The sequence below is a fragment of the Ammospiza caudacuta genome, chromosome 3 (genome assembly GCF_027887145.1).
Source record: "Ammospiza caudacuta isolate bAmmCau1 chromosome 3, bAmmCau1.pri, whole genome shotgun sequence".
NCBI lineage: Eukaryota > Metazoa > Chordata > Aves > Passeriformes > Passerellidae > Ammospiza > Ammospiza caudacuta.
In genome coordinates this window covers 98679559-98692599 of record NC_080595.1, presented here as the reverse complement: position 1 = coordinate 98692599, position 13041 = coordinate 98679559, and the positions used below count along the sequence as shown (strand labels likewise).

The 13041-nt window shown below is 37.4% G+C and overlaps 1 protein-coding gene across 5 annotated transcripts in view; it reads left to right on the top strand.

Annotated features, from left to right (window-relative positions):
* The window catches only part of KCNQ5 (potassium voltage-gated channel subfamily Q member 5), a 278572-nt gene that overhangs the window by 239437 nt on the left and 26094 nt on the right, over positions 1-13041 (top strand). For 2 of the 5 annotated variants that reach the window (XM_058801552.1, XM_058801551.1), the window contains exons 6-9: positions 913-1023; positions 2894-2989; positions 6227-6321; positions 7854-7880. In XM_058801552.1, coding sequence (XP_058657535.1) covers positions 913-1023; positions 2894-2989; positions 6227-6321; positions 7854-7880 — 329 coding nt within the window. Of the gene's footprint in view, positions 1-912; positions 1024-2893; positions 2990-6226; positions 6322-7853; positions 7881-10836; positions 10894-13041 lie in introns of all 5 variants that reach the window. The other 3 variants (XM_058801548.1, XM_058801547.1, XM_058801550.1) reach the window with 3 other exon arrangements.

Here is a 13041-nt window from a genome sequence, read left to right as displayed (position 1 = left end):
GGGCAATTCCTTGGCTCAGGGAAAGCCCTCAGACTCATCTTTTGCCTTCAAGATGTATTCAGTGAGCCCCAACCATGCACCATTATCTCAGTGGCCACGTTGATCATGGCCAGTGGTCAATGAGCCCTCCCAGCTGCACCAAAGCTTGCCTCCCCCTTCTCTTTGGCCTGTCCACAGGCAGCTCTGAGCTAACGTGGTCTAACAGCCCGAGGCACCTCTGCCTCTGCTGCTGCATAGGAACCCTTGGACCTTCATGTCAGGAGTGACATAGGTGTATCTGAGCCTGTCAGGGGGAAGGGGAAAGGACCAGAAACTTTACTTAGAGTCCCTCCCAGCTTTTCTTTGGTGTTTTTTGTGTTTCAGAAGATAATTCACTTCAAATCTTACTGATGGGTTTACAGAAAATGCAGCTGCTTCTTGCAATTCCTTTGACTTTATATCATTTGCAAGCATCAACTTCTTCCCTCCTATATTTTTCCAGTATTATCTCAATGTAATTTATATTTCTTTAGCTAGACAAATACATATAGTTATATTCTCCTGCAGAAAACAGGTGAAACACCTTCACATCTATGGAAAAAACACTTTTTTTCTTCCTAACTTATATAATTTCCTACCATTTGCCTCAAATTTGAGATCAATGTAATTTTTCATTCTTTTTAAACTTATTGCTTATTTAGATGTTTTTCTCACATTTCTTATTTATCTCAGTTTTATTTAGTCAAACAGTATAACATTTTCACAGAAAAGAGTCAATGTTAGTATATTTATGTTCATTTTTTTAGAAACAGCTATATGTTTCAGATGTCTTGGATTAATTAGTGGAAATGCTGCTTCATGCAATGTAAATAATCTGTAACTAATCTGTCAGTGAGTTCTGGTAAACCATTTTGTTCATTCATTTCTTTTTAGATCACATTGACAACCATTGGCTATGGAGACAAAACTCCTCTGACTTGGCTTGGAAGGTTGCTTTCTGCAGGATTTGCTCTACTTGGCATTTCCTTCTTTGCACTACCTGCTGTGAGTATGCCTATAAAATTAATAAAAAATAATAGAAATTCCTGTATGTCCTGCCACTGTTATGATACAAAAAGCTCAAGGAAGCTGTCCACATGAAGAACAACTCTTTAAGGCTTTTTGCTCTGCGACAACACTAATGAAGTGCGATCCAAAATCTAAAGAAAAGGTTTGCTGTCCTTGGTTTAGTTTTGGAAAGTTTCTCTGGCATGGACAAAACTGGAAAATAACCCTAAATTAGGTTACATACTATTTTGTAAAGTTGAAAATCCTTCCTTTTGTTATGAATTGTGACATATATTACTGCTTTTCTTTCAAATTTTTCAAAACAAAACAAAAATAAAAGCACATTGTATGTTTTTCTAACTTAGATTATAGTGAAAAAATAGATATTTCTAATAGCATGTTTTGTACAGCCATACAATCTACCAACAGAGAGTAGTAGAAGGCCTTAAATCAACTAATGGTTAATGTTGTTGAATGCAAAAGATGCAACTATCATTTTCTGTGAATAACTAAATAAACATTGCAGTTTTTTTATGTTTTTTCTATCAATGTTCAAGAGACTAATGGAATTGGAAATTATCTAATGACTAAAATATAGTGTAGCTTCAGAACTAAATTCTCAGGTTCTTGAGTGAATCTCCTTTTTTTTAATTAGTTTTGAATAAGCATTAAATGAGAAGTGGTATTTGTAATTTTTGTACTGTTTCCAGTGCAATGTCTTTTGGTATTTTAATACTCATGTGCTTTATCTGTAAATCATTATAAAACATGGATATTATAATACTTCATTTGTTTTCAACCATATAGATAAACCAAGATTAAAAATGTTAATTTGTCAACAGCATTAAATCATCTGGTGCACTGCATTTATTTCTTACTCTAGCTACAATGAGTATTTCAGAATCTTTGACATACTATAATGCATTATAATTATAACCCATTACCTGTTTGTGAATCCTTGACATATATTGACATCTACTGTAATTAATTCCTTTTGTCACCTAGTCACCACTAACAAGAAAGCTAGTCTTAGCAGCACTACAATGAAAAGATGAATACCCTTACATATTAGAGATGCCACAACTTTTGTTCCTTGTGTCATATCTATGTACAGATACTAGTTTTCCTCATAAATATTTCAGTGCTGAATCTGTCTGTAAAAGAAGAGGTATGTGGGAAATTTTGTACTTCTTATAGTATTTTATCTGGACTAAGAATCAAGTGGAAATATTCTTCCTTATAATGCAGACATGTCCAGCAAAATTATTACATTCCTTGCAAGTCAAGAAGGAAAACATCCTCAGTTTTTGGATCTATCCAGTTAGAATCAGATTTATCTTACTCAAAGGTAAAAGGCTAAAAGAGGAGAAGTTTCATAATTAGCTTTTTCATAGCCTCTAGAATGAACAATGGGTATTATTTAATGGGAAAGATCAAGAAGAAATGCATTTTCTAAGTTTTCTAAAATCAAAAGTTCTAAGTTCTGCAGATGTGGACTTTGATGTCCATGTATATCTGGCATACCTGTCAGCTGGTCATTTCCTCATTCCTGACTCAAGTTCCTCTGAATATTCCTGCTTGATTTTATAAATATATATCTATCTCTATGGCCTTGGTAGTTGCAGGAACATAGTGTAGCACAAAACCAGGCAATGGGTGGTCATTGGTAGCACCACAGATGTTATGTAAGAAATCTCCTGCTTCACCAGAAAAAGGGGAACTGCTTCTGTGCCTTCTACTATCATACACTGGTCATAAATGTGTTATCTGAAGCAACTATATGGTGTAACATCTTCACGAAGTCTTCGTAATTGATGATGTATGTTTGTTCAAAGACTACCTACACATTGATAAAATGATATTGCAGGGCATCCTTGGCTCAGGATTTGCATTGAAAGTGCAGGAACAGCATCGTCAGAAACACTTTGAGAAAAGAAGGAATCCAGCTGCAAGTCTAATTCAGGTAAATATGAAATCACCAAAAAGATAATCACAGGTGATTTAAAGTGCATATTAGAACAAGTCTTATTTCCATTTGAAAAGTTTTGTGGAAATAATATTTAACAGATTGGTTAGTTTCATGGAATAACTGTGTTCAGTGACTGCTATGTGTTTTTGTAATTCTGTACAGAATCACAGATTCATTTAGGTTGGAAAAGACCTTTAAGATCATCAAGAAAAACTATAACAAGACACAAACTATAACAGCATTTCTGTGTGTAGTTTTTGTTCCTCTATCCATGTTAATGAGACAGAGGCAAGGATGCTAAATGCAGGCCTGCAGTCAGAAAGCTGTTTGGAAAAAGAGAATTGATCCCTAGATAATCCAACTGACAGCACAGTGCTCTTGCCTATATTAAGCTACTTTTCATCTCCTTTAGAGTATTTAGAGGGTTTAGAGTATTTCAGTGAGTGATGTACTTGGTGAAGATGAAACATGTCCTGCCCAGAGAATTCCTTTCACTATGAGTCAATTCAAAAGCTAGAAATGTAGGCAATTAAAAACAGTTTTTAAATGTCTGAAATTGTCTGAAATTGTTCTGATGTGATGGTGCAAATCAACAAAAAGTTGAGGAAAAAGCCAATGCAATGTTTTGCATTGGCTTTTTCCTTAACTTTCAGTCCTAGTTATAACTGAGAAAATACTCCAAAGAATCATTTTGCACCAAACTTTACTCTACTTGATGCACTGAAAAAAAAGGGGGGAAATAATCTCCTAGAGTCCTAGTTTATTTTCCTGGGATGCCAAGTATTCTATGTGTGCCATGTAGGCTGGGTTTTATTTTTGAAATAGTAAATCCAAATAAAGAAGCTGAGTATGAATATGCTAGATTTCTGTGCTAAGTACTGATAGATGTCAGACTGTCTTTGAAGCATTCTTAAAGTTAATAAATGTTTTCCATTATTACTGTTCAATTATTATTAAATTCTAAATATTTAAAAGTTAATATTTTTTAGAATAATTGACAGAAATAATTCCTCTTCTTTTGTGTCTAGTTTAGAATGACTGTCTGGCATATTTTCTAACACATATATTCTGATCTACTTCTTCCAAATTTAGTTGCCAGAGGAAACACATAATAGATTTAGGTTTTGGATATAGCTCTTATTATTATTTTATGACAGTTCAACCAAAATATTAGTAATACAGCATGCTAAATAGATTAAGAGTAGCTAGCTGCCTGATTTTGGAGATTGACTCTTAGCAAGTAAAATCATTGTGAAAGGAAGACATTTGTTGTGGGATCCCATGATGAAGGCTGTTCAGCATTTACAGGTTCAACACTTTCAGTGATCCAGAAGTTAATATAAAATTGCTGGTAAAGATATTTTCTGAAGGCACAAGGGCTGGCAGCATAGGAAATATGAGAACATGCACACAGGAATAAAACCAAGGATGACCTGAGTGACTTTTAGTGTGAAAGGATCACTGCCAAATGTTTTAATACAAAAATACAAAACTTGATCTGGAAACTGAATCCAGATAATTATAAGATGTCTCTATCCCAGCATTAATGAATCAGGAAAGGATGTGATCAAGCATGAGAAATACAGAGGAGAAAGACAGGGAAAGAAGGGTCAAGAGCTTGATACAAGTTCCCAGTATGTTACTACACCTGCTTTTATTAAAGACCTTAGATACAGAACCAGTAACATAATGAGAAGACTGATCCTACCACTGTGTATGATGATGCTCATACTAATATGCTACATATCAACTCAGCATCTACAGTCTGTAAGTGAGACTGAAATATTGGAGAAAGCAAATAAAACATTGGAAAAATGGGTCAAGGACTGGAGAAAATTTCATGTTCATAAATGCAGGATGCGTCTGAACTGCATATCATTGGGTCCTGTAACAGTGCCCAGGTGTTTTTTTAATTGTCTTTAGCTTATCAGGGCAATGTCTATTTTCTAACCAGTTACACTGTGCTAACTCATCTGTTGCCACAGATAGACACTTTGATAGAGCCTTTACCTATAGATAGCTGTAGAAAAGTGAAATATTTGGTCTGGATATACCTTTCCCAATTTCTTTAGCTCATAAGAAATATTTAGTGTGAGAATTATTTGAACACAGAAGCTCAGAAAGGAAGTCTTAAAACCTACTGGACCATTTAATGTAGTAGACAGAAACATAACAAGTAACTCTGGCTACAAGCCAAAACCAAAGAGTTTCAAATTAAAAATAATGCAGAAATTTTTGACAATGAGAATGCTCAACCAATGAAGCAATTTTCAAAATGAGTAACAGGTTCTCCATCTGTTAATGAAGACTGGATGTGTTTCTGGGAGATACAGAGTAGGAAAACACAGGGTATTAGATTCCATACAAGAATACCTAGATGACATTTAATGGTTGACAATATACAGGAAGCACAGATGCTCAGCTAGTACAAATTAATATAGTTATGCTGACATCAGGGAACATGTCCCAGCTTGTAGAACCAAGGCTCATCTTACTATCTACATGCATTATAAATCTAAACAATGGACAGATTTTCAATGCTATGCTTTGGTTACTCACTTTTGCTAAATGTTTAAAAACACAAAATGAATAATTTCAGTGTTTCAAACCATAGAGAATGCTTCTCTTTACTTTTCAGTTCTTTTTGTCTGGTTTTCATTATGATTTGCCAAATGTATTATGACATTTTCTTCACGTCAGACTGCAAGTTTGTGTGGGTGTCCCCTATGGACTTGTCATAAATAAATCACTGCAATGCTTTTCTGAGCACCTTTATGTGCTGAATATCTTCTGGTGCTTTCATAGAGCCAGTAAGTCTTATCTTACTGCATGAGGTGTACTGGGATTCACAAAAGTTTTGGTAGGTTTGTACTGGTATTTCCTGAATCAGCCTAAGCAAGCACATTCTGGTCTGAGCAAAATCCCCTCACTCTGTGGTCAGTGTGGTGGCATTGTCACTTCATGTTCTTGGTTCCTTTGTGCTTTTCTATTGTTTCCCCATACCAGGCTTCCTGGCGGTTTTATTCTACCGACGCCAGCCGAACAAACATGGCAGCCACCTGGCGATATTATGAAAGTATTCTTCCTCCCCTCAGGCATGTATCAGTGCTATGAATGATAAGAGAAAGATACATCTTGTATCGGTTACTAATCTGCTTTTCAATTTTTTGTTTCATCCCCTATTCCCTCTTGCCTTGTTTTTTCTTTTTTTACCGTATATCCTGCACGTAGTGTGTATGGCGCAGTTATGCTGCTGATGAGAAATCAGTTTCCATTGCTACCTGGAAGCCTCATTTGAAGGCCTTGCATACCTGCAGCCCTACAAAGTAGGTACAAATATGGCAGCTGGTGCTGGTTTTGATGTGTGTTCAAGCTTATAGAGAAGTAGTATTTGTCTGTTTCGTCTTGGTTTGTTGTCTTTAGTCCTCTCAAGTCCTGTCATTAAAAACTTCAACTAACAAATCAGATCAATATAATGTAGGAGCCTAGGAACAAATACAAATCATTGCTATTTATCTTAGAAATGCACAGGCATTAGAAACATTTTCCCAACAACCCACTCATGCATCACAGTTAATGATTCACCTCATTCCAAATTATCCTCAAGGAGAAAAATATTAAGTTTAATGCAGAGCTTGTCCCTTGTTTCAGTGGTATGTTTATGCCTGTGCGTCTGTATAAGGCTGTAGCTGCTGATCTACCTTTCCAAAGAAAGAGTGCCTTGTGCTATTTTGCAGGTGAATGCACTGAGGAATTTGCTCCTTTTTGTCATAACTTCTGATATATTCAGTATTTCCTTAGGACAAACTATATATGCAGTCATACATACAGACAGTAGAAGACGACTCAAAAGACCTGTTGCCACAGTTTGGCAGACAGGAAATATTTGATATCCTAGTTTGGGTGAGAATTCACACAGCACTGGCAGCCCAAGACTTTTCAATAATTCAATAAAAGGTTTAGCAGAAGGCAGCAAGTTGATGATTCAATACGTGGCACAGATCAGGAAGTAAAAAACACTTGATAAAGATCAAAAAGGAGAGCGCTAAGAGCCTTATGGGAAAGCTCTGATAAGCATCTTAACTGTTGTTAATTGCAGACAGTGCAAGAGAATTAGTGGTTTCTCTCAAAGCTGGGTGATGAACATCCACATGACAGTAAAAAGGTAATTGTGTGCCAAAAAGCTCAGCCAAAAAGAAGTTTGGCTGGGTATCCAAAGCTGATCTTTGAATTTCAAAGAGTTGACAAGAACAGAGCCGTAAGTAATCCATTACCATAACTCTAATTCCAAACTGCTCCACACTAAAAGAACCTTTTAGATTAAAAGTTACATGAAGTATTGATATTTTACATATACAAACAGACTGAAAGCAACATTAATATAAATGGATGGATAGAAAATTACATAAATAATGAAGCTGTATCCCACATAAAATATTCTAAAGTATGACTGTCCCTCAAAAGTGCATCTACTTCTTGTTTTAAATAAGTATATTGCTGTGCTAAAATGGAACCTTTTTATTTACCAGAAATAACATATCTAATAAGAAACTACAGCTTTCTGTTATATATGTGTCAGCAATGCATTTTGCCTAAGTGCTTTGCCAACTCAGTCTGCAGTGGTATGTACTAAGCATGTTATGCATGTGTTAAAAAACCTGAAAAGTTTCTTTTCCAGAACCATTGTAGTTATGAGTCTTGCTTGAATGTTTTTGTGGTTGCAATGTAATGTGTGTGTTGTGCACCAATTAACATATCCATTTATGTCTATCATACATATAACATCATCTCTAACTAAGTAATGTGATTACTGTCTGCATAACAAGTATGTTTTTCCCTCCCACTCCCTGACCTGAAGAAAAGAACAAGGGGAATCTTCTAGCAGGTTTGTAGTTTCTTTTATTTCTTTTATCTGTGAAATTGCTGTTTCCTAATGGCTTTTAGATGTCTTGGGTTCTGTACAGTAGGTTCAATGAACTGCAACCATTGATGGATAATAATCACAAATTGGATCTTTTTAAACTCATATGCTGCTGAAATTTGCTTCTTTGTCCCAGTTTTTCTATGGAAAAAATAGGCAATTTTTTACACATCTAACATGCTGTAGCTTTGAGAAAAGCTCAGTTTGAACAATGACAGAGCAGCCAGTGGACCAGCCTTCCCAGACCCAGCTCCTGAGCAAGGACATGTCCCCAGCTTCTGCTGTAAAATCAATGCAGGATTTGCAGTGGAAATTACAGACATATAGTTTAATTTGGCAATGTCAAGAAGCCCACCAACCCTCCATTGCAGGGAGAACCCTTTGATGGGTCTGGTTGGATGTCACCTTTGCTCTGCAGGAGCATTCTCAAGACTTCCTCAGTGCCATGTCTCCACATTTTCTAACTTTTCTGTCATTCCCTCCTAAGGAGCATTTTGGGACATAGGAGTTTGGGGGAAAGCAGCACTGCAATGTCTCACCTCCTCCTGGCTGCATGGCTTGCACTCCCCCATGGCTCAGTTCAAGCAGAGGAGCCAGGCTGGTACCTGTGCTGAAGAAAGCCCCACTGCTGTCAGCCAGGAGCCCAGATGGGCTCCCACCCAGCCTAGATCCCAGCTGAGCTCTGACTGCCTACAGCTGGCACCAGCAAGCCTTGGCAGGGCCATCCTCACTGGGTAAATAAAGCTCTGGAGAGGCATGTCCTAAGGCACTGGGAGAAAATGCTGGTCTTTGCTGCACTGATAGCCCAAATCCTTAGGAACAGGAAAGGCTTCAGTGGCTAGAAATGACTCTATCTTAGAAATTCATTAGGGATGGGAATCAGCCAGCATTTGGCAGCTGGCACTGTGGTATCAGCATGCTCAGATAATAGCAGAATTTACCTCCCAGCAGAAAACACTGAAAAGCCAAGGAAAAAAGTGTTGATGACATATCAGCCCCTGAAATACATCCAGCCCCGAGTAGTACTGTGGTTCACAAGTTCTTCTGGGTTATTCAGTCTTCACATCAATTACCCATGTCCCATTCCACTTCCCAGACTGCTCCTCTGGCACCTGACTCCGACCTTTTCCTCCAAGCATGTGTAACTGCTGTTAGTGTCACTGTGACTCAAGGGGACAGGATTTGCTCTGTCAGTTCTGGGACTTTTTGTATACATTACCTCCACAGGCTTGCTAGCAACACATTGATCTCATTAAATTATTACAGTCTGATCCAAACTTCTTGCACTCACCAGCTGTATTTCCTAGTCTTTTTGACAGCAGCATTTAAAATTGACTTTTTTAAAGGTGAGACAGAAGTTGCCAGTAAATGAGCATATCCCTCTAAAACTGGGATTTGTGCAGAGGGGAGAGGTTATTCCCAGTTGTACCAGCAAGCACTAAAAGAGACAAATTTACTTACAATAACTGGAAACTAGATGAAAAAAAAAACCCAAACGCCCAGCTGTCAAAACCATGCTGTGCTCTCCCTATTGATGATAACAATTGTGGCTTCAAATTGAGTCAACAATTTAGCCAAATTTATTCACTTTATTTTCACTGAGTGGAAGATGTTTACTCCTTCAGAAACACTTAATTAATATATGCACTGCTGCAAATTAGGGTATATGTAAAAATGAACTCGTTACTTCTAAGATCATGTTCTACTGTAAGAACCCTACAGACCCCTCAGTGCCTTTTAAAAAAGGTGTGTTTTTTTCAGTGGCTGTTTATTGCTCTTATGCTGATATATCACTGTATGTTTGTATCACTGAAAATAGAAGTGGTGTATGTGGTCTTTTGTGGCAAAGATGTAAATGCAAACTGCTGCAATGTACTTTGAGATACCTGTCCGTGACTATTTAACTTGTTTCTTACTGCAATGCTAAGTGACTTGCATGGGATGCTATGCGAACAAAGTACGATTCTTCTTGTTTCACTCTTAAATGAAGAAGTGTTTGCACAAGCAGTACATTGGATTGAATTCTGAACATGCTCTTTGCTCTATATTCCCTTCTAAGAACAGCGAAGAAAATCTTCAGGAAAAGTTCATTATCTTCTTTCCTACCTAATTGACTCATATTTACAGAAATTAATTCTTGTGTTTTGTCATGTATAAACCTGCAGTCTTTCATTAGGTGATGAAATGTTGCTATGCATTTGAGTTGAGAGAGTTGTGTTTATGAGGCTGCAGCTTCAGATTGATTTTATATGTTGTATTTCCCAAAATTTTACTCACAAGTATTCTAATTAATCATTTATCAAAGTATTGGTAGACAACCTCTCTGGTGTATAAATGAGATATTTCTATAAATCAGCTCCAGAGTTGTGCACATGATTTTAAAAGACTATATCTTAAATTCTTAATATCTGCAAATGCACACACTGAAAGCAATCAAACATTTATCTCTGTTCAGTTATACAACATGGCTGAAATAGTTCCTGTGCAGGAAACTAGATCAAGACTGATGAATCTTGTCACCTACAGAGAGCATAATCAGTCTTAAACTGTGTGTAGGACATGCACTGGGTGTCTGCAAAGGATGAATGTCGCCCATCTAGTCTTGTAACTCATGAGGCTGAAGATGCATTCCGTATTCAGACAATTCTCTCTGGTGCAATAAGAAGCAGTTTTGCCAGTATAAGATCTTCAGGGGAAAACTCAGCCCTGTTCTGAGGGAAACAAGTAAATTATGTTATGGAATTCTTTCACCTCCTATACCATATCTATTTCTAAAAGATTTAATGTAAACAACTCTGCATGCACCATATAAAAAAGAAATTGCCAATGATGCATAATCTAGCTTGAGGTGGAAAACCTAACCCCTTACCCAGCACTGGAATGCCTAGTAACAGAGTCCTCTATCTCCCCTCACTCCTAGTAAGCTTTGTAGTAATAAACAGAAGCTCTTCAGGATGTACACCCCTCGGAAACATAGGTATTCAGCATCCTGCCTATTCACATGATGTTTGAGAATGCCAACTAACATCAGGTGCATGATCCATTCACTTCCCCTCCTCGGTGCTTTAAAGTTCCTTACTTCTCCAAATGTTTCCTATTTATTTTAAGTGCCTGTAAGTCCCTTTTTGCTTGTTGCCTGCAATGCCATTAACACAGTGGCAGCAACACCAGTTGTTTCAAACTCATCCAGCCAGACAATTGCAGTGGCAGCACATCGTGGTTTTACAAAGCCCCATTCCCCTTCTCTGCTTGACACTTCAACTTTTGGAATGCATTACCCTGTGGAGATCTAAAACTGGGTTTGAATATTTGGGTAAAGCCATTTCCCCAAGTCCAAGAGGATTTTTTATGACCATGGCAGTTGATTTCTCCATCTAATTATTAGTGGAGAATATTAAGCTATAGCATGCTAGGCAATTACAACAGCCAAAATGTGCAATTGTTCTTGAGAAGAATCCCCTTGGACACAGCTTGTGGATGATGTGCCTGCATCCTGTACTGGAAGGTAGAGGAGTGCAAGTGAAATCAAGCATCTGCTTCAGCTGAATTCTCTAGAAATTGAGTCTCTTACCAAAAATGGTAATTCCTAGATAGATTAATCTTACGGGAAGAAGCCTATGATTCATATCTCAAGCTGATTGCATTTTTTCTTACTTATTAAAAATAATGTAAAAGACAGTGGAAGTGCAAACTGATTACAGAAAATTAGGATCAAAATAGTTTCTCTTCATTTAGAAATTGTTTTGAAAAGGAAAAAATTCACAAACACCCTGAATATTTACTTTTCCTGATTGACAATTGAAATATAATATATTGTGGGCTGAAATTCTTGCTTTACTTATTGAAGGTATGAGATACAACGATAAATTTCTTGAGTTTGTGGTCCTAGCATGAGACTGGTGGTGAAGTCTTTGAACTTTAGATCTCACAGTATTATCCATTGCATTTGCATTTGTTCAATTTAGCTTAATTTCAGTAAAAGTATTTGTACGCTCAGTAAGAGCCAACAGCTGTATTTATAGGTAGCTAACTACTGAAAATTGGCACGGGCACCTGTTTGCTGTTGTTTGCCATAGGTGATAATTTCTGGCAGTTTTATCTTCTGTCTCAAGACTCAAGTCCTTCTTCCTCACCCTCAGGCCCTCCAGTTATTTCTGATTCATTTCAATTTCTTCCTATTCTTGCTTCCACCAACTGGCTCAGTATGAAAAGCTGAAAAATGAGGTGAAATTATGGCTAGTAGCAAGCAGTAGTGCTGCAGCTCTGAGACTGAGGCAGAGCAGAAGTTTTAACTTGACCAGAAATCTAGGAAAGTGGCAGGCAAATGGGGGAGTGGGACTGGGAAGGAAAGAGATGCTCAGTTAATAAAGTATAGGGAGATGGTCCGTGGAAGACAGAGCAAGCAAAGGTTTGCGTGCACTTCTCCAGAGCAGTCATTTGGACCGGGAGAAAGTGATCGTTCCCTCTGAGTGAAGCTACAGTGACCTCTAGTGTCCCTACACACCCATTCCTTCGTAGATCAAAGGTGGCAAAGGCAGGATTTGAAAACGAAGAAATAAAAATTAGAAAGTCATTTGCTATCCTAGGGAAGTGAGCTCCTTGGGCATGAAATGGGAGCAATAAGCCATAAGATCCTACAACTGACCTTTCAGAAGGCTGAAAAATACAGAAAAGTCATTTGCTTCCTTTTCTATAGCTGCCAGTTGTAATTGATCTCCACTAAAAGATGCTTCAAAGCTTGAGTGTTATCAATAAGGATACATTCCACAACTTTCAGCCTGCAAGAATAGAGGAGTGATAGGTCCAAAGGAATTACCATTGCCAGGGAAGTCTGTCAGGGAAGAAAAATGTATGTCAACCAATTAGGCTAAATTATAAGTCATATAAAGTACAAGAAATGATGGACAGACACACATCTAAAGGAATGCAGAGATAACAGGAGACAGCTGTGGATTTCTCAGATCATTGTAATTTAGTTTTGATTTAGGAACTTGTGCTATTTTATTTTCCTGTTTCTTTCTCGTGGTTTTTGCCTTTTGGACAAACACACGAAGTTTGTGAATACTTATGGGGATGGGTGAATATCCAATGGTAATTAACAGGTTTACATTGATTCAAGGGATTT